This window comes from Helicoverpa armigera, chromosome 18 (assembly GCF_030705265.1).
Source record: "Helicoverpa armigera isolate CAAS_96S chromosome 18, ASM3070526v1, whole genome shotgun sequence".
NCBI classification, from domain to species: domain Eukaryota; kingdom Metazoa; phylum Arthropoda; class Insecta; order Lepidoptera; family Noctuidae; genus Helicoverpa; species Helicoverpa armigera.
The window spans coordinates 11,330,300-11,348,016 of NC_087137.1; the positions used below are offsets into that span (position 1 = coordinate 11,330,300).

Below are 17,717 nucleotides of genomic sequence, written 5' to 3' on the forward strand. Positions count from 1 at the left end.
CCACCGAAAGTTATAATTATTTAATGAAATCAAGTGAGTCAGTTACTGGCTGTAACGTCGTTTGTATGGGGCTGCTAACAGGGCCCGATTCTCCTAAGTTAATAATGTCAAAATCGAATAGAAATCGAATCGCAATATGATCGCAATAGCAGTTTTAACAATATCGGGCATTCTGCTACTAATAAAGACCAATCGTATTCGATTGTCATTTGATCGGTGTGCGATTGGTCTGCTATTTTGGTGATTTTGGTCTATAGGTACGGTAGTTTGCTTCAATCATTTGCAGACAAAATGATTCATTATTGAATGACAGAAAAGGATAAAAACGTTTGTTTCAAAGAAAAAATGGCGGAATGCCACATACGCTTCAATCGTAATCGAGTCGGGATTGGATCTCAGTCGAACCGAGTCGAACGTGAATCGTATGTCGCTTAAGTAAAATTAGAGAATCGGGCCCCAGTTAGATCAACACGGAGTTTGTAATTCAGGATGCGATGAGCGATGAGTGGTCATTACTATTGCAGTTTACAGTGATGATGACACCTGCTTATAATATAAAATACACTAATGCTTATAATATAAAATAATGGATCAATTTGAGTTCCCATTTATTTTATAATTATAATTATTCAGCAAAATAATCAGTTTACCATTTATTTAGATTAGGCATTCCATTAATGCGGTAGACAGGCTCTGTGATTTCAATCACAAACGTAGGATTCATTCATTCGCGCACGTCAACAGTCCCGCGCGTGAGTGCGCGTGAGTGGCTGGCGACGGAAGTGTCCCCCCGCGCCCGGCGCCCTGCGCCCGCGCCTCGCTCGCTGTCAGCCGCGTCAGTGTCATCAGTGAGTGTGTGTCAGTGCGTCCGCGCGACAGGACGCGTGTAGTGCTCGCGCCGGAGCCGGCGACAGTCAGCGAGACACGATGAGCGCGCGAGCGGCGGCCTGCGCGCTGCTGGCGCTGTGGCTGTGCGCGCGCGGCGGCGCCGAGCGGGCGCTGCTGGCGCCGGCCGCCTACGAGCTGGAGTCCGCGCTGGAGCTCAACGACGCGGCGCGCGCGGACCGGGAGGTGGGCTACCGCCTGCGCGCCACGCTGCACGTCGACACGCCCTGGGCGCAGCCGCCGCACTACCTGCTGCGGCTCCGGGTCAGTCTGCCGGCCTCTCTGCGGCTCACAGGTTCCTCACAAGCCGCCGATGTCAACCGAATCATTGTATGTGCTTGTAGTTGGAGTCTCCCAAGCTGTACCTGAGAGGCAAGCATGTGAACGCAGACTTCATGCCGTACGACTCCGTGTGGGACGAGTACAGTGACTCCACGTTCTATGCGCACTGGACGGACGGGCTCATCCAGACGGCCTACCTGGACGCCAGCGACCTGCCTGATGTGCTCAACTACAAGAAGGCACTGCTCAGTCTGTTTCAGGTAATACATTGCTATCAAGTATGATTCCATTAACCATATCAATATTCATATTACAGTGATATGTATTATTTTATTACAATACATTTTGAATTATCTGTTTTAATTATTTCATGAATTTATGTTTAGTTGTGCAGTGATGCTGATAAGTATGTTTTCACTTGCAGATCCAACAGTTGGAGGGAGAGCACAATGAGACAGACGTGTCGGGCCCCTGTATGGTTCAGTACGAGACCATCTCTCCGCAGGTTTTCAGGAAGATCAAGGTGAGTGACAATGTCCACTCTATCCAATGCATAACTTTGTAGCTAATTTAATGAAGATTTAATTGGCAACTATGTCCTTGGTATGTTTTATACGAATAATGTAAATAAAGAAAAAAGTCTAAATCAAAATTTATTCAAAGTGGCTGAAAAACTACACTTTTCAAGAGTCTAAATTACATGTCCAAAATGCTTGTCCTCACTTTCTATGTGATTTTACTGTGAATTGAAATATTAGTATTATACAAATTGATAGGAAACATGGGTTAGCATAGTTAGAGAATACAAATGTCGACAGATGCGGTGCTCGTGCGACGCGGGCGGCGTGAGCGCGCGGCGCGTGCTGCGCTACTCGCTGGAGCAGGGCCGGCTGCGCGAGCTGTACGCCGACGAGCTGCTGGCGCTGCCGCCCGCCGGCCTGGGCGTCAAGGCGCGCTCGTGGCACCGCCTGGCGGCCCCGCGCGCCAAGCCCGGGCCCCGCTCGGCCGGGCCCCAGGCCCCCGACCTGGCGGCGGCGCTGGCCGCGCTGCCCGCCTCGCTCGCGCCGCAGCCGCTGGCGCTGGCGTCGCCGCCCGCCGACGATGACGTGGAGGTGAGCGATAGCGCGGGGTCGCAACACCTCTTATCTCCCGCGCGAGACCTCATACTTTTATTATTTATATGTCATTACTTATTATTTCAGCTATACTCGATCTGAGTTGGCACTTAACTAAAGATAAACAATTTTGATAATCATTTTTAGGGTTCCGTACCCGAACGATAAAACGGGACCCTATTGTTTTCGGTCCTCTCCGTCCGTCTGTCCGTCCTTCCGTCTGTCACCAGGCTAAATCTCATGAACCATGATAGTTAGAGAGTTCAAATTTTCACAGATGATGTATTTCTGTTGCCGCTATAACAACAAATACTGAAAACTAGAATAAAATAAATATTTCGGGGGGCTTCCATACAACAAACATGATTTTTTTGCTCATTTTTGCTTGATATCCATAAATATATGTATATATAGAATATTAGTTTGGATGGTACGGAACTCACGTGCGCGAGTCCGGCTCGCACTTGGCTGGTTTTTATTATTTAACAAATCAGTTTAAAAATTGTATGTTTCTTCTAAATCAATGTGGGTAATAACCCTAACATGTGATATATCATTGCATAGGTATTTATGAAAGGAGACTACCAAAATAATTGATTGATATAAAAAAAAGTTTCATATTTCATAATGTTAATATTTTCATAAATAATAGCTCCGAAAGTTGAAAAGAATGTCCCCATATGAGTATCAAATTAAAAGAAGTGCCGCGAAGTTACCCGAGTTTACTGTGTTTTGATGTGAAAAATGAATGATCTGTTTATATGGGTGAATCCAAAATCTGCGTCGATTCCTTCGGCGTCTGTTATTATGATGATAATATCGTATAATGACACAGATTGTAAAAACGAGCTAGTACCACTACTTAAACACGTTTTCAACGACATATTGCACACCGAGGAAATACCTGCACAGTGGACTACATCAACAATAATCCTACTCCATAAAAAGGGTGACAAAGGAGAAATTAACAACTACAGACCAATAAGCCTACTGTCGAACATTTTCAAAATTTTTGCAAAAATAAAATAATCTTAAGGCGAATAACCAAAACTCTTGATGAAAACCAGCCCAATGAAGAGGCTGGCTTCCGGTCCGGCTATTCAACATTGGATCATATACTAACGGTAAGACAACTTTTTGAAAAAGCCAAAGAGTTTAAAGTGCCGTTCTACTGATGCTTCATCGATTTCAACAAGGCATTTGACTCAATAGAACACAACAGTATCTGGCAATGTCTGAAGAAACAAGGAGTCGACCAGAAATACATTAGGATTTTAAAAGCATATACACTAACAGTACAGCAAGAATAAAACTAGAGAAACAAGGGAAACAAATAAACATAAACAGAGGCGTACGCCAGGAGATCCACTGTCACCTAAATTATTCACAGTTGTACTGGAAGATATCTTTCGGAGACTGGAATGGGACCACTACGGACTTAACATAAATGGCGAAAATCTTACACACTTGAGGTTCGCTGATGACATAATAATACTGGCAACGAGCAAAGACCAACTACAATACATGATCACTGATCTGGACAGCAAGGTAGGTCTGACGATGAACACTCCAAAACCAAAGCTATGACAAACGCACTGGAAGACCCTATTCTTGTAAACGGCCAACCAGTAGAGTTTGTAAAAGAATACACTTACTTGGGTCAACAAATCTCGGTCACTGATATAATGGCAAAAGAAATCGACATAAGGATTGGAAGTGCATGGAAACGCTACTGGGGCTCAAGGAAATAATGAAGAATACAGAAATCAAAACGTACCTACGTCAAAACAAAACTTGCTTGTATACTCCCAGTCTTGACATATGGCTGCGAGACCTGGGCTCTCACCAAAGCGCAATATAAAAAACTCGAAACGTGTCAGACGGCAATGCAAAGAAGCATGCTAAATATAAGAAAATCTGATAGAATAAGAAACACCACTATCCAACCAAAGACGCATGAAAATTGAGAATGTCACAACTAGAATGAGGAAACTAAAGTGGTAATGGTCCGGCCACATAGTCAGAGGCATTGACAAAACAAACACATAACATCTTGGTACTCTAGGGACAAGAAAATAAATCGAGGAAGACAGTACCGAAGATGGGATGACGAAATTAAAAGCATAGCAGGGAATATATGGACTAGAAGAACTCAAAGCAGAGCAGAGTGGAAGGAAATGGAGGAGGCCTTTGCCAAAGTTGGGCAAACAGACCAGGATGTTGCTGTCATCAACTCGTCAGAGTTGTTAGATTAAGATTGTATGCTGTAAACAAGGTCTGAATAAAGGCTATTTTTATTTATTTATTTTATTTATAATCTCAACATACTTACTCGTAGTTTTTACAAAATAATAACCTAATTTACCGAGAGATGTCGCTGTACTTGGCGGGGTCGGGATTCGTATGAGCTATAATCGGGAAACTACGAAAAGCGTATTGTACAACGAGTGTTCGATTTAGAGTAACGACAATGTGTTTCGACAGGAGCTGGGCGCGGCGCTGCGGGAAGAGCGACTCACTCGCCAGCGAGCAGCCCGGCGCCGGCGGCACCGCGCCCGCCGCCCGCGCGCTGCTGCGCCTGCTGCCCGCCGCGCGCCAAACTCCTCCGCTGCTGCACCTGCTGCGCCGCGACGACGCTTGCCGCTGCTGTGCGTACCGCACGCTTCCACTCTACAAACTGACATAGCTTCAATGCGACTAAAAATATATTAATTACACTAAATAAACCTAAGTAATAATAACGTTTACGTACGGCGTTGTCAGGCCGGAGCTGTGTCGCGTGCTGGGACTGGCGGGCACCCGCGCCGCGCACTCCGCCGTCGCCGACTTCCTGCAGCTGCACTCGCGCGACCCGCTCGCCGCGCTCGCCGACACCTACCTCGCCGCCTTCGCGCTGGCGCCGCGTCCCGACGTGAGTATATACCCGCCGCGTGTGTCTGTACCCGCCCGTACCGCGCCTGTACCGCCCCCGCGCCCGCAGGACTGGGCCGTGCAGGAGGTGCTGCGCCTGGGCGACGAGGCGCGCGCCGACACCGTGCGCGCCAGTGCGCTGCGGCGCCGCGATCCGCGCCGGCCCCCCGCCGCCGCCGCGCGACCAGCTGGCGCGCGGCCTGGCGCTGCTGCCGCGACGCCTGCCGCGCGCTGCGCCTGCTGGCGTCGGCAACCTGCGCCGCGCCGACTGCGCCGACCTGCTGCTGGAGCACGCCGAGCGCGCCGACGCGGCGTCACTGGCCGCCGTGACCGCTGGCGCGCCTGCCGCCCGCCGCGCTCACGTTCGCGCGGCTGGACCGGCTGAGCGCGCTGGCGCTGCGGGCGGGGCGCGCGCTGGAGCTGCGCGCGGCGGCGCTGGAGCTGGTGGTGGATCGTCGCGCGGCAGTGCCCACGCCGCTGGCGAGCGTGGCGGCGGCGCTGCAGGCGGAGCGCGGCGCGGACGCGCCGAGCTGCGGCGCGTGCTGTGGCCGCGCGGAGGCGCTGGCGGCGGCGCCGGGCGCGAGGGCTGCGCGCGCTGCGCGGGCGGCTGGCGCCAGCGCTGCGCGGCTGGGACGCGCGGGCGGCGGGCGGCACGTCGGCGGTGCTGGCGCGGGCGCCGGGCTGGGGCGGCGCGGGCTGGCGCGCGGAGCTGCGCTCGGCGCAGGTGGCGCGGGCGGGGCTGCTGCGCCGCGGCACGGTGCGGCTGCTGTTCACCGACGACGACGACGCGGATGAAATGTTCGACGCTCTCACTGTGAGTACTCCTTCTATGTCGTCTCAGTACCTTCATTGAATTCAGAGTTATTTGTTATACAAGAGTGCAAAGTTGCTTTTTAACCGCGGGCTCAATTTTGATGACCGAGCAAGCGGAGGATTCTAAAATTGAAATTAGAATCCTGAGCGATAGCGAGGGAATCAAAAGAGCACAAGGTGAAAAATCTTTGCACTCGAGTGCAACACGTAACTTTTCATCCCACCTCATGGTGGGATGAAAAGTTACGTGTTACGAGTTACGAGGTAGAGAGAGTAAAAGTTACGAGGAAATTTAAAAACAAAATGGCGCGCACATATGAGTATCAAATTAAAAAGAAGTACCTATTAAAGTTCACTTATTTGAAAACTCAGTTTAAAAATGAAACGAGGTTAAAAAACTATGTAAAAACAATAATAAAAATTACTTAATTATTTTAAGCAGTATTTTATTTGTTTAATATGTATTTGTTTGAAAAGTCTTATCAAGATTGTCACAAATGGAGTATTGCACACGATGTTCTAAATTCAAATCACTTTGCCGCTCTAGAGGATAAAAACGGCTTTTGCGCTCAGATATCAAAGGGTAAAACTACACTTTCCGAGATGGTGGGATGAAAAGTTCTTTTAGCAGTCAAGAGTGTCAGGATTTTACGATTTTTTCCTAATTGTAGATAAACATACTAATTTACACCATCATTCATCATTTTATGTATACAATCTCTTTGCTAGTTATGGGCCCCTGGTACTTTTGTTACCGGTACAAATAGTATCGAGTCACATTTTCGGGTTTATAAAATGCCAATGTTGTCTCGAATGACCAATTGGGATTTGGTGTATGGAAAAAATAGTTGGTGACTAATCGGTACTAATGACAAATTGGGAATAATCTCACAGATTACTATAATAGTTACTACGGTAATACTCCATTTGTGGGATGAAAAGTTACGTGTTGGACTCAAGAGCAAGCAAAGGTTTACCACTTTGTGCTCTTTTCATTGCTATCGCTCAGGATTTTAATTTTTGAATTCCCCGTTAGCTTGGTCATTAGACTTGAGCACGCGGTTGAAAAGCAACTTTATACTTTTGTATGCTCATCATACAAAAGTAAAAGTGACTGTTGTTGAAAATCGTTGCAGGTGGAGGTGTGGACCAAAGGCTTGGAAGCATTCAGCGGCGCCAGCAGTGAGGACGCGGACAGCGGCGCCGGCAGTGGGGACGCCGGCAGCGAGGACGCCGGCGAGGAGGCGGAGGGCGGGCTGGCGCTGTCGGTGGGCGGCGCGCGCATGCGCGACGTGCAGCTGTTCCGCGGGCAGGCGGAGCTGCTGGGGCACGTGAGCCGGCGCGTCCGCGCCCACGCCGGCGCTGCGCGCGCTGCTGCCGCTGCACGAGCACGCCGCCGCGCTGCCGCTGGCGGCCGCGCCTGGGCGCGCGCACACGGGCGCGGCGGCGGCGCTGGCGCTGGACGCGGCGGCCACGGTGTCGCTGTGGTGGCGCAGCGCGCGCGCGGAGCTGGCGGTGCGGGCGGCGGGCGCGGGCGCGGCGCGGCTGGCGGTGCACACGCGCTGGGCGGCGCTGCGCGCGGCGCTGGGCGCGGCGCCGCGGCTGCGGCTGGGCGCGGACCTGGACTCTACTCGGGCGTGGCTGTGCGTGCGCGCGAGGCTCGGCGCCGCACGCGGGCGCGGTCGCGGGCGGGCGCGCGCGCGCGTGACGCGGCGGCGGCGCGGCGGCGGGCGGGCCGCACGCTGTCGCTGGGGCGCCGCAACGACGCCACGTGCCGCACGCTGCGCGAGCCGGACGACGCCGCCGAGCAGTAGCCGGCGCCGGCAGCCGCCGCATCGCTACACCGAGCACCAAAGATAGCTCCCCTTAGTCACTTAGAAGATTGATACCAACGAGACGCCAAGTACATTTATATACGTAGTCGACTGCATTTATTCGAGATCTGAACGACGATCTAAGAACCTATTTATATTTCTATTTTTATGAAGAAAATTACTATTTTTGATTAATGTTTATTAAAATAATTATGAAATATACCTACTATATTATTAAAAACTCTGTTCCCTATAAATAATTTAATGATATACTAACTATTGTAATGTAGTGATAGGTATAGTTTAAATATAGATCAGACATACAAAAACGAATAATATCGTTTGAACGCATTAATATAAAAAACCTAAGATGCACTCCTCAAAACGTCCTCACAAAATGACCGCAACATTCAAAATTGTGCACTCATTTCAAACTTACAAATAATGTTGCCATCTTTTTTGTGCCTACGAAACCGATTTGTTGAATCGAAACCTAACTTTGAGCAACGCAACGAAGCAAAACCTAAGTTTAAGTAACCTAACCTAGTGAAACCTAAGTTTAAGTAACCTAACCTAGTGAAACGTAACTTTGAGTAACCTAACCTAGTGAAACCTAACTTTGAGCAACCTATCGTAGTGAATCCTAACTTTTAGCAACCTAACAAAGCGAAACCTACCATTGAGCATCCCAACCTATCGAAACCAGCAATCTAATTAGATTTAATTAATCAAAGGTAGTTTTATTGCTCAAAGTTAAATTTCTCAAAGCTCAAAGTTTCGCTTCGTTAGGTTAGGTTAAGGTTAGGTTAGGTTAGAGTTATGGTTTCAGGTTCAAAGTCTCATTCTAATTCTCATTCCTTCCATTCCATCCATTCTCATTCCATTCCATTCCTGTTTCACTTCCATTCCATTTCCATTTCTTTCCTTTCTTTCAATATTTCCATTCCTCCATCTATATCATTCTTTCAATTATTTTATTTGCTAAATTTTCATAATATTCCAGGAATTTCTATTTCTCCCTTTTATTATTTCCCTATTTTATCTTTTTGGATCCTAGTATCTAGTTCGCATTCAATAGTGTAGCGTTCTTGTGCAAATATAGGGCAATCGAGCAGTATATGTGGGACAGTTTCGAGTGTGTTGGGGTCACAGATGCACGATGGGTTCTCCTTGCACTTGAAGCGGTTCAAGTACTCGGAGAATCCACCGTGCCCTGTCATTATTTGTGTTCTTATGGCGTTCATACCTATGGTTCCATTCGTCAAGCGTCACCATTCGAGCGTGTCGCTTGACGAACGAAACCAGGCACAGGTCGTAGTCGGGTTTCTTTGCTATTGGCGGCCTCCTTCGCTAGCGCATCCGCCCTTTCGTTGCCTTCGATCCCCGCGTGAGCCTTAATCCAATACAAGTTAACTATCTTGGCTTGGCGGGATATAGCTTTCAAGTTATCCCTGGTTTCTACTGCCAGGGGATGAAGGCAACCGTGGTTTTTCACTGTTTGGAGGGCCGCCATGGAGTCGCTGTAGATCCCGAAACTTTCCGCAGTACTCTCCTAATCTCCTTCGTTGCCCTGCATATCGCCAGGAGCTCGGCCTGATAGACCGTGCAGAAGTTTGCCAGTGCCAATTTGAGGGTACGCGTTTCGGTGTTGCCAATCCATATTGACACCGCTGCCCCAACGCGTCCCTCTATTTTGCTCCCATCGGTATAGATTTTTATTTCTGAATTGGCACTGGCGTCGATCTGTTCCTGGTCCATCACCCTTCCTATCTCCAAGTCGACGCGTGCGGCCGGGTGTGGGAATCCAGTGCAGACGCCATCCGTTCCATCTCCTGTCCCCAGCAGCTCTGGGCTACTCCTTCTTAGCCTCGTATAGTAAGGCAACTTCGCGGATTCGCAGGTCGAGTGGGAGTATGCCAGCTAATAGGAGTGCTGGGTTAGGTTAGGTTAGGTTAGGTTAGGTTAGGTTAGGTTAGGTTAGGTTAGGTTAGGTTAGGTTAGGTTAGGTTAGGTTAGGTTAGGTTAGGTTAGGTTAGGTTAGGTTAGGTTAGGTTAGGTTAGGTTAGGTTAGGTTAGGTTTTTTTTTTTTTTTTTCTGCTTTTCCCCGCTCATAAGAACAGCAGGATCTTCTACATTCTCATTCATTCCAGTTCTCGCATCTATGCCTCTCGCACTTTCAAGCCGCATACTTTACGCATTCATTCATCATCTTTTATTCTATGCCGGATGGGATTTCCGCTAATAACCTATCTACTATATAGTTTTATTCAGGGAACAAATTTTAAGGTTTTATTATATTTCAATAAAAACTATTAGACTATGTATTTTCAGTTTCCTTACAACATTTTATATTCTTATTCTAGGTACTGCTTGATTATATTAAACTATTTTACATTTAAATCTTATCTATATTTGTATTTTATTATGTTTACACTTTTTCTTCAGTATTTCTTAGCCTAACATTTTTTATTCTTATATTCCAAGTACTCGTTATTACATAATATCTATTTTATCTGGCTTACATAAATCTTACCTTTTACTTATAACTTGTGATAACATTACAAAGTTTGGGAACTTACTTTCTATTTATCTTTATTTAACATTTTATTCTTGTTTTTAGTCTAAGTACTGCTTGGTTACACTTACATTGGTTACACGTATGACACTTAGATAATAAATAATCTTATCTACATAATTCACATAATTTCACAAAGAACCGCACTCACTGTCACCAGCGACGAAGGGGCATTCCTATGTTTCTGTAGGTACATACATAATTTTATTTATTTACTTTAGGTACTTATTATTTCACAGTTGGATGCAACCGTAAGGATATGGCCTCGTTTTATTTTGTGGTTTGCTCACGTGTATTTTACCTATATATGTTTGCTTTCTTTGTGTATTTATATTAATAATATATATATAAACTTATTTTATATATATTTATTACTTTTCTTAAGCTATTTTTATTTATAAAACATCTTGTTATTGTTGGTTTGTGTGTTTCTGTGTGTTTCGATATGTATGTATATATTCACTATATATTTTCCATATCGTGTTTTGATTGTATTGTGTTTGTCCGGTTTCCATGTCTATTTTTACCACTATATTGTTGCAGTGTTTATTGTACTCCCGGTTTGTGTAATTGTATATGGTTTGTGTGTTTATGTGTGTAATTGTGTGGGTGATATGTGGTGAGTCAAACGTACATCGTTGTTGCACGAGCCAGGTAGTCCCATTTCTTGCGAATGGGGCATTCGGCGCTGAAGGCATTGTGTTCAGTGTTCTGCAGCCTAGAGTGCGAGCAGTTGCAGCACCGCGGTTCGTTGCCCGCAATAAAATCTGCGCATTTCTCGCGCAGATGCGGGCCGCCGCAGTGACTGCACTTGTCCGCACTTTCCGTGCAAAATTTCCGGCCGTGCCCGAATGCCAAGCATTTCGTGCATTGGATGAGCGGAGACTGGTCCTCCACTCTGACCCTTTGCAGGTCGAGGTAGAGGGCTCCAGCCTCCGTCATCCTCCTCCACACAACGGGACTGACCTGGACAATGACGTGCGCGGTTTTGGGGTTTTTTGTCCGTTTTTTGAATTTTATAGTGGTTTCGATTTCTTCTTGTGATAGATTTCCGAATATTTCTGCGTTTTGAATGTGGAGCGCCCTAGTTAACTCCTCGTCGTCGCTTTGCAGGAAGACGTCCTTTAGGATGACGAGCGGATTCTTATTTTTTATATGTGTAACTATTAAACCTTGACCCCTACTTTCGATTGTTTGTTTAACCTTATTTAATTCGTCTTTTGTGTCGCACCCCAAGATGACGGTTTGGTTTTTAGCTTTGCGAACCTTATTAATTTTTAGGCCAGTACTCCTGGCATCGACCGCCTTTTTCACTCGCTCGAGCACCTCGTCGGCAGTCTCCTGATTGCCTTCGAGAGTGACCGCCATCGAGTGAAGTGCCGGCCGGTACCCGGGTTTGGCTGCTGCGACGCTCGCGTACGACCTAGGCTCGGATGGCTGCTTTTCTTGCTTCGCGACTTCAGACAGCGTTGCTTTGGTAGCAGCGACATCACCGGCAATACCGTCGAGCTTTTCGTCGAGGGTTATCTGAGTGCGGCTCACCACCTTGACGCCTTGCGTCGCCTGGTTGATGGCCGCCTTAGCCTCGTCGATTTTGTCGACGATCTTGTCGATGATGTCGGACCCGCCATCGTCACGCAGAGTCTTCTGTTCGTCGAAGCACAGCACCATCTTCTCCTCGAGCTTGTTCAGCCGAAGTTGCAGCTGAGTCTCGACATTCTCCAGTTTGTCAATGATGTGGACATCTTTTCCAGGCGGCCCGACCGTACTGGGCGCCCGCGTCCTGTCTGCCGCTGCTTCCAGGCTGGTTACCCGCTTGCAAAGCTCAAACAGGGCGCGGAGGCCCTTGTCAGACTGTACCTCCAGGAAGGTCTTGATGTCTTTTCTCATTTGAGAATATTCTTTGATCTTTGAGGGAATGTCCTCAAAGGTCTTCATGACTTCCTGAAGAAGTGTGTCCGTAGTTTTCGTCGCGTAGTCCTCCGTCCGGTATACCGCCATATTATCCAGCGATCTCCTTTTCCGATCTGGTCTCCGGATGAAGGTTTTAGCGGCGTCCTGCGCTGCTGCCGATGCAGTTGTAGTTGCAGAGGGGCTGGGGTGGCTGGTTTTGTGGCGGCGCCGGAGGTTGTCGGTGTGCGGTACATTGTGTTGCCTAGGTATGTAAAGTGTATTTGTAGTAGTGCGGGTTGTGTGTTGTATAATGTATGTATGTGCGGTGGGCCTAGCGGGTGAGTCGGGGAACGTTGTCGATACGTCTATCTGACCCTGTATAGAGGGGTCAGAATCGATGGGTGTATAAGTATTAATCAATGTAAATGTATAAAGTCAGTAAATATGTATTATAGATTACAACTTAATCTATTGTCTAATTAGGCTTTAAGACCTAAGGTCAACTATACACTATTTTAAGATTTAAGCATGGATTAGAATACTATATAAGTAAATTTAAAGTATAACAAAATAAAAAAAAAAATTTAAGAAAAAATTTGGGGGTAGGGGGGGGGTCCAAATTATGGGGGGGGGTTCCTCTTATAAGACTTCTGCCGTGGTGTCTTCGACACCACAAAGGCAGGATTTGAGGTCAGAAACGAGCTATCTCCCCTAGTTTAGGAGATATCAGGTTTTAAAGGATGTTATTTTAGGGTGTATGGGGAAGGGGGTCCAAACCAGGGGGGATGGACGTTTTATACCCGACTTTAACCGTGGTGTCTTCGACACCACAAAGGCCGGATTTGGGGTCAAAAATCGTCTATCTCCCCTGGCTTATGAGATATGATGATGATAAAAGCATAACCTCCTTTTTTAACCCTGCCTGTGTCGGGTAAATTTTTAACTTGTTAAGGAAGATAGCTCGGCTTTTCCTGGACCGATTTTGTCGAGAGTGGTCTTGTTTTAAAGCTCTTGTCGAGACCTTTATTTTGCCCGTTGAATATTTGTAAAATGTGTCACCCCTTTCGAACTACCCTTGAATTAGTTGATATCGTTTAGGTATTTGGGGTGTAGTTTCGGCTAGCACGTGTTAAGGTCTGTAAGAAGATATTTTGCAAACATGTATAGGTGCCCCCTTCAATATTTACAAGTTGTTTGCGAATTTCCTACCCTAGGACGGAGTTAATTTTTATTGTTTACAAAATTTAGGTCTGTTTATTTCCTGTTCTAGGAGTTTTCAGGATTTTTGAAAACGTGGGGATAGTTTTGACTATGTTCTATCCTGTGCCGGTGTAAAAACTAGAGATTTGCTGTTATTTTCGAAGTCGATTTTCAGATCGCGATCTCGTAGTTAACTTTGTTATGCGGTTTTATCCGTTTGTTTACAAAATCGTTAACTACTACCACGACCTGAATTTTGCTCCGAAAATTATAATTTAAAAACTAACTTATTCGTTAATACCTAACCTATCTATTAAACTAAGTTGCGTCTGCGCGCAGGGGTGATTTCACCCTCTTCTGTAGGGTTTTCTTGGTGACACCCTCCCACACTGACCGCAAAGGCCCTTGTTTATGTGTTAAATTTAAATTAAAGTGGATTTTAATAATTGTAAACGATAAAGATACTATCAAAGTATAATAATTAAATGAAAAGTTTAAGGATTTTTAATAATAACAGGGGTTAATTTAACAATTAAAAAGTTTTAATTATATACTGTATTTTATAATGGAAATTTTGAGAAAACTACAATTTGGAAAAATCTGAAAATGGGTAATAATGTAGAACAGGTATTTAAATGGCTATTTAGATTTAAAAAATGGGGGGTTATCGATTTACTTTTGTGGGAAAATGTCACCAAAGAAAATCACAGTTTTGTCAACCTTTGAAGGGCTGCAGCTCCGTCCAGGGTGGTCCGATTGTCTTGATTCCAGCACCAGGAGACTCGTCTTTCCAAGACGCGTCTTTTGGTATGTGACACGCCGTTCCAACTATGTCGGATGTCGAACCAGGTGGCACGTGGAAAGTGTTTTTCTGGGGTTAAGTCGGCGCTTTTCAACCGGAAAAATCCCGGATAGTGTCCAGACGACGGGGCTCCTCAAGCCGGTTATTTTGACCCCAAAAAAGTGGGGGGTCGTCGATCTCGTTGCTGCAGCGTTTCGAAAAACACCAAAATCACAGTTTTTTAAGCACCACTTTCACATACTTTCTCCGATTTTCGGGCGGTTTTCACTTCTATGTTCTCCTCACCGAGACGCGTACGAGGATATATAGCACTACTATATTTACGCGAAAAAACCTTTTTTCCCGATTTTTTGCGACGGAGCGTGGAAAAAACGTGGCGCTCGCGGTGGTGGCTGCCAGCAGACTCGGTTAGGTTAGGTTAGGTTAGGTTAGGTTAGGTTAGGTTAGGTTAGGTTAGGTTAGGTTAGGTTAGGTTAGGTTAGGTTAGGTTAGGTTAGGTTAGGTTAGGTTAGGTTAGGTTAGGTTAGGTTAGGTTAGGTTAGGTTAGGTTAGGTTAGGTTAGGTTAGGTTAGGTTAGGTTGGGTTAGGTTAGGTTAGGTTAGGTTAGGTTAGGTTAGGTTAGGTTGGGTTAGGTTAGGTTAGGTTGGGTTAGGTTAGGTTAGGTTAGGTTAGGTTAGGTTAGGTTAGGTTGGGTTAGGTTAGGTTGGGTTGGGTTAGGTTAGGTTAGGCCAGGTTAGGCCAGGTTAGGTTAGGTTGGGCCAGGTTAGGCCAGGTTAGGTTAGGTTGGTTAGGTTAGGCCAGGTTAGGTTAGGTTAGTTAGGTTAGGTTGGGTTAGGTTAGGTTAGGTTAGGTTAGGCCAGGTTAGGTTAGGTTAGGTTAGGTTAGGTTAGGTTAGGTTAGGTTAGGTTAGGTTAGGTTAGGTTAGGCCAGGTTAGGTTAGGTTAGGTTAGGTTAGGTTGGGTTAGGTTAGGTTAGGTTAGGTTAGGTTAGGTTAGGTTAGGTTGGGTTGGGTTAGGTTAGGTTAGGTTAGGTTAGGTTAGGTTAGGTTAGGTTAGGTTAGGTTGGGTTGGCTTAGGTTAGGTTAGGTTAGGTTAGGTTAGGTTAGGTTAGGTTAGGTTAGGTTAGGTTAGGTTAGGTTAGGTTGGGTTAGGTTAGGTTAGGTTAGGTTAGGTTAGGTTTTTTTTTTGTTGTGGCAGGAGTGGGAATCCTCATGGACACCCGAGGGGGGTAGTGCCGGACTCTTACCGGCTAAAACCCTCCTGCCTCCTGGAAGTTGTCCTCTAACGTTGTCAGAGCTCTTTATTGCGATTTGTTTAATTATTATCTTACATACATTTACATAGCTAACATCTTTGAACTAACTTATATCTATGGTGATTTATTATTGTCAATTCTAATAAACAGTGCCCCAGTGAGTATTTTATTTTATTTTTATTTTATTTTTATTTTTAGACTTTTCATTATCTTTTAATATATATATTCTACACTTTTTTTTCCCGATATCATTAATTTTCCTTATACTCAATACAGGTAAGTATCCATATTTAATTATTCTTAAAATTATTTTTTCGCAATAATCAAAATTTCGGCCGGTCTTTTTTATCTCATTAGAAATGGGAGGTTTGTTGCTAAGGCTCATTGTTAACTCTTGCTCCGTCTCAAAACGTGCTCTCTGTAATGGGCACTCCAGGAGGATGTGGGCAACGGTTTCCTCGACTCAGAGTTCAGGGCACGATGATTCTCTCCCATTTAAATCGTCAGATATGAGGAGAATCCACCGTGCCCAGTGAAGATTTGTGTCCTTATGTACGTGAGGTCAATTTTCCTCACGATACCGTACGCGGATATTGCGTCGGGGAAAAACAGTTTAGTGCCGGAGGCTGTTTCTCCGGCTTTATATTTCCCATTCCATTCGTCAAGCGACCTCATACGTATCTGCCGCTTGACGAATGAGATGGGGCACAGGTCGTAGTCCGGCTTCTTCTTCGACTTTAGGGCGGCTTCTTTTGCGAGTTGATCAGCCCGCTCATTGCCCTCCAATCCTGTGTGGGCCTTTATCCAGAACAAGGAGACACTCTTGTTCTGGAGCTTGCAGCGGCGTATGGTGTCCCTTGTTTCCACTGCTAGAGGATGGGGGGCACTGACGTTGGTGACTGTCTGCAGGGCCGCCATAGAGTCGCTGAAGATGCCGAACGTGTTTTCCCGGCGTTTGAGTGCTTCAGTTGCCGCTTTCTGCAGTGCCAACAATTCAGCCTGGTAGACAGTGCAGTATGACGGCAAAGTAAGTTTAAGAGCCTTTGTTTCGGTGGTACTATCCCACAAAGATAGCGCCGCGCCGACCTTGCCCTGTATCTTACTGCCGTCGGTAAAAATGCGCACAGCAAACTCCTCACTCCGGTTTCTGTATTCTTCGTCGTCCGCTATGCTGTCGTACTGCAGTGTCACCAATTCTGCGGGGTGAGGGGCTTCAAGGGCTGAGGCCATCCGCTCGATCTCCCTATCTCCCAGTGTTGGCTGGGGCACTCCCACCTTCGCTTCGTAAAGTGAAGCAGCTTCCCTTATCCGAATGTCTAGAGGGAGTATCCCAGCGAGCAACAGTGCCGAGTTTAGGAGACCGTGCGGTGGCTTCACAACTTTGCGCAAACCCTCTTTGGACCACGTTTAGCTGTTTTTGGACCCCTAATTTGTTTGCGGCTGGCGCCCATGCACTCGCTGCGTACAGTATCGTGGGCTCTACTGCTGCCGTGTAGATGGTCCTGATGATTTCCGGCTGTAGACCCCAACTAGCTCGAGCTGCCCTGGCCAGTTGTTTGTACATAGCTATCGCCTTTTACAAGCGATAGCTATGTGTTTTCTGAGTTTGTCGTCGATTGTGAGGCCTAATATTTTGACGTCACGGGACGTTCCAATGTCGATCCCCATGCTCAAGCGCGGTGTCATACTTTAGCTTTCGTGTTAAGACCATTGCGCAGGTTTTGTTTTGAAAGCTTGTTTCTGACACCCCATGCCCGAACATGTTCGAGAGCAGCATTGGCTCGTCCTCTATCTCTGCCGCCGTTTCACCGTCGAAAATCAGGACAACGTCGTCGGCGAATGCTTGGCAGTAGTTGCCCCCAGTGTCGAGCTCCTTCAAGAGGGGGTCCAGTAGGAGGTTCCAGAAGAGTGGACCCGCAATGGATCCCTGGACGCAACCCTTGCTCGTCGATTTTTTGCACTCCTCACCCAAGTACCTCACGCTAACAGTCCTGTCACTGAGGTAACTACTGACCACTCGTCTCAAGTTTACAGGGCACTTTTCCTCAGCCAATCGGACTTTGATAGCAGGCCACCACTGTCAAAGGCTCCTCTATGTCTAGTGACACAAGAGTAACAATTTTCTTTTGTGTCAACTTCTTGCGGATGTGTTGCACCATGGTGTGGGGAGTCCT

At 46.7% G+C, this 17,717-nt stretch overlaps 1 protein-coding gene, 1 long non-coding RNA gene and 1 other non-coding gene across 3 annotated transcripts; 2 read left to right on the forward strand and 1 right to left on the reverse strand.

Annotated features, from left to right (window-relative positions):
• The first annotated feature begins 820 nt into the window (after positions 1–820).
• Positions 821–8,041, forward strand: LOC110380153 (uncharacterized). The gene is made up of 7 exons (XR_010277379.1): positions 821–1,149; positions 1,230–1,427; positions 1,592–1,690; positions 1,986–2,279; positions 4,767–4,895; positions 5,360–6,006; positions 7,142–8,041. It is a non-coding gene; the product is annotated as an uncharacterized LOC110380153 (transcript).
• On the forward strand, positions 4,921–5,349 carry LOC135118089 (uncharacterized). The gene is made up of 3 exons (XR_010277360.1): positions 4,921–4,930; positions 5,046–5,193; positions 5,263–5,349. It is a non-coding gene; the product is annotated as an uncharacterized LOC135118089 (long non-coding RNA).
• A 7,997-nt stretch (positions 8,042–16,038) lies between the features above and the next one.
• Positions 16,039–17,702, reverse strand: LOC135118138 (uncharacterized). Its single transcript, XM_064039283.1, has 2 exons — positions 17,603–17,702; positions 16,039–16,937 (listed from the first exon to the last, which is right to left on the reverse strand). Exons 1-2 carry the CDS (start codon positions 17,700–17,702, stop codon positions 16,039–16,041), a joined length of 999 nt encoding a protein of 332 aa, XP_063895353.1.
• Between the last annotated feature and the right edge of the window lie 15 nt (positions 17,703–17,717).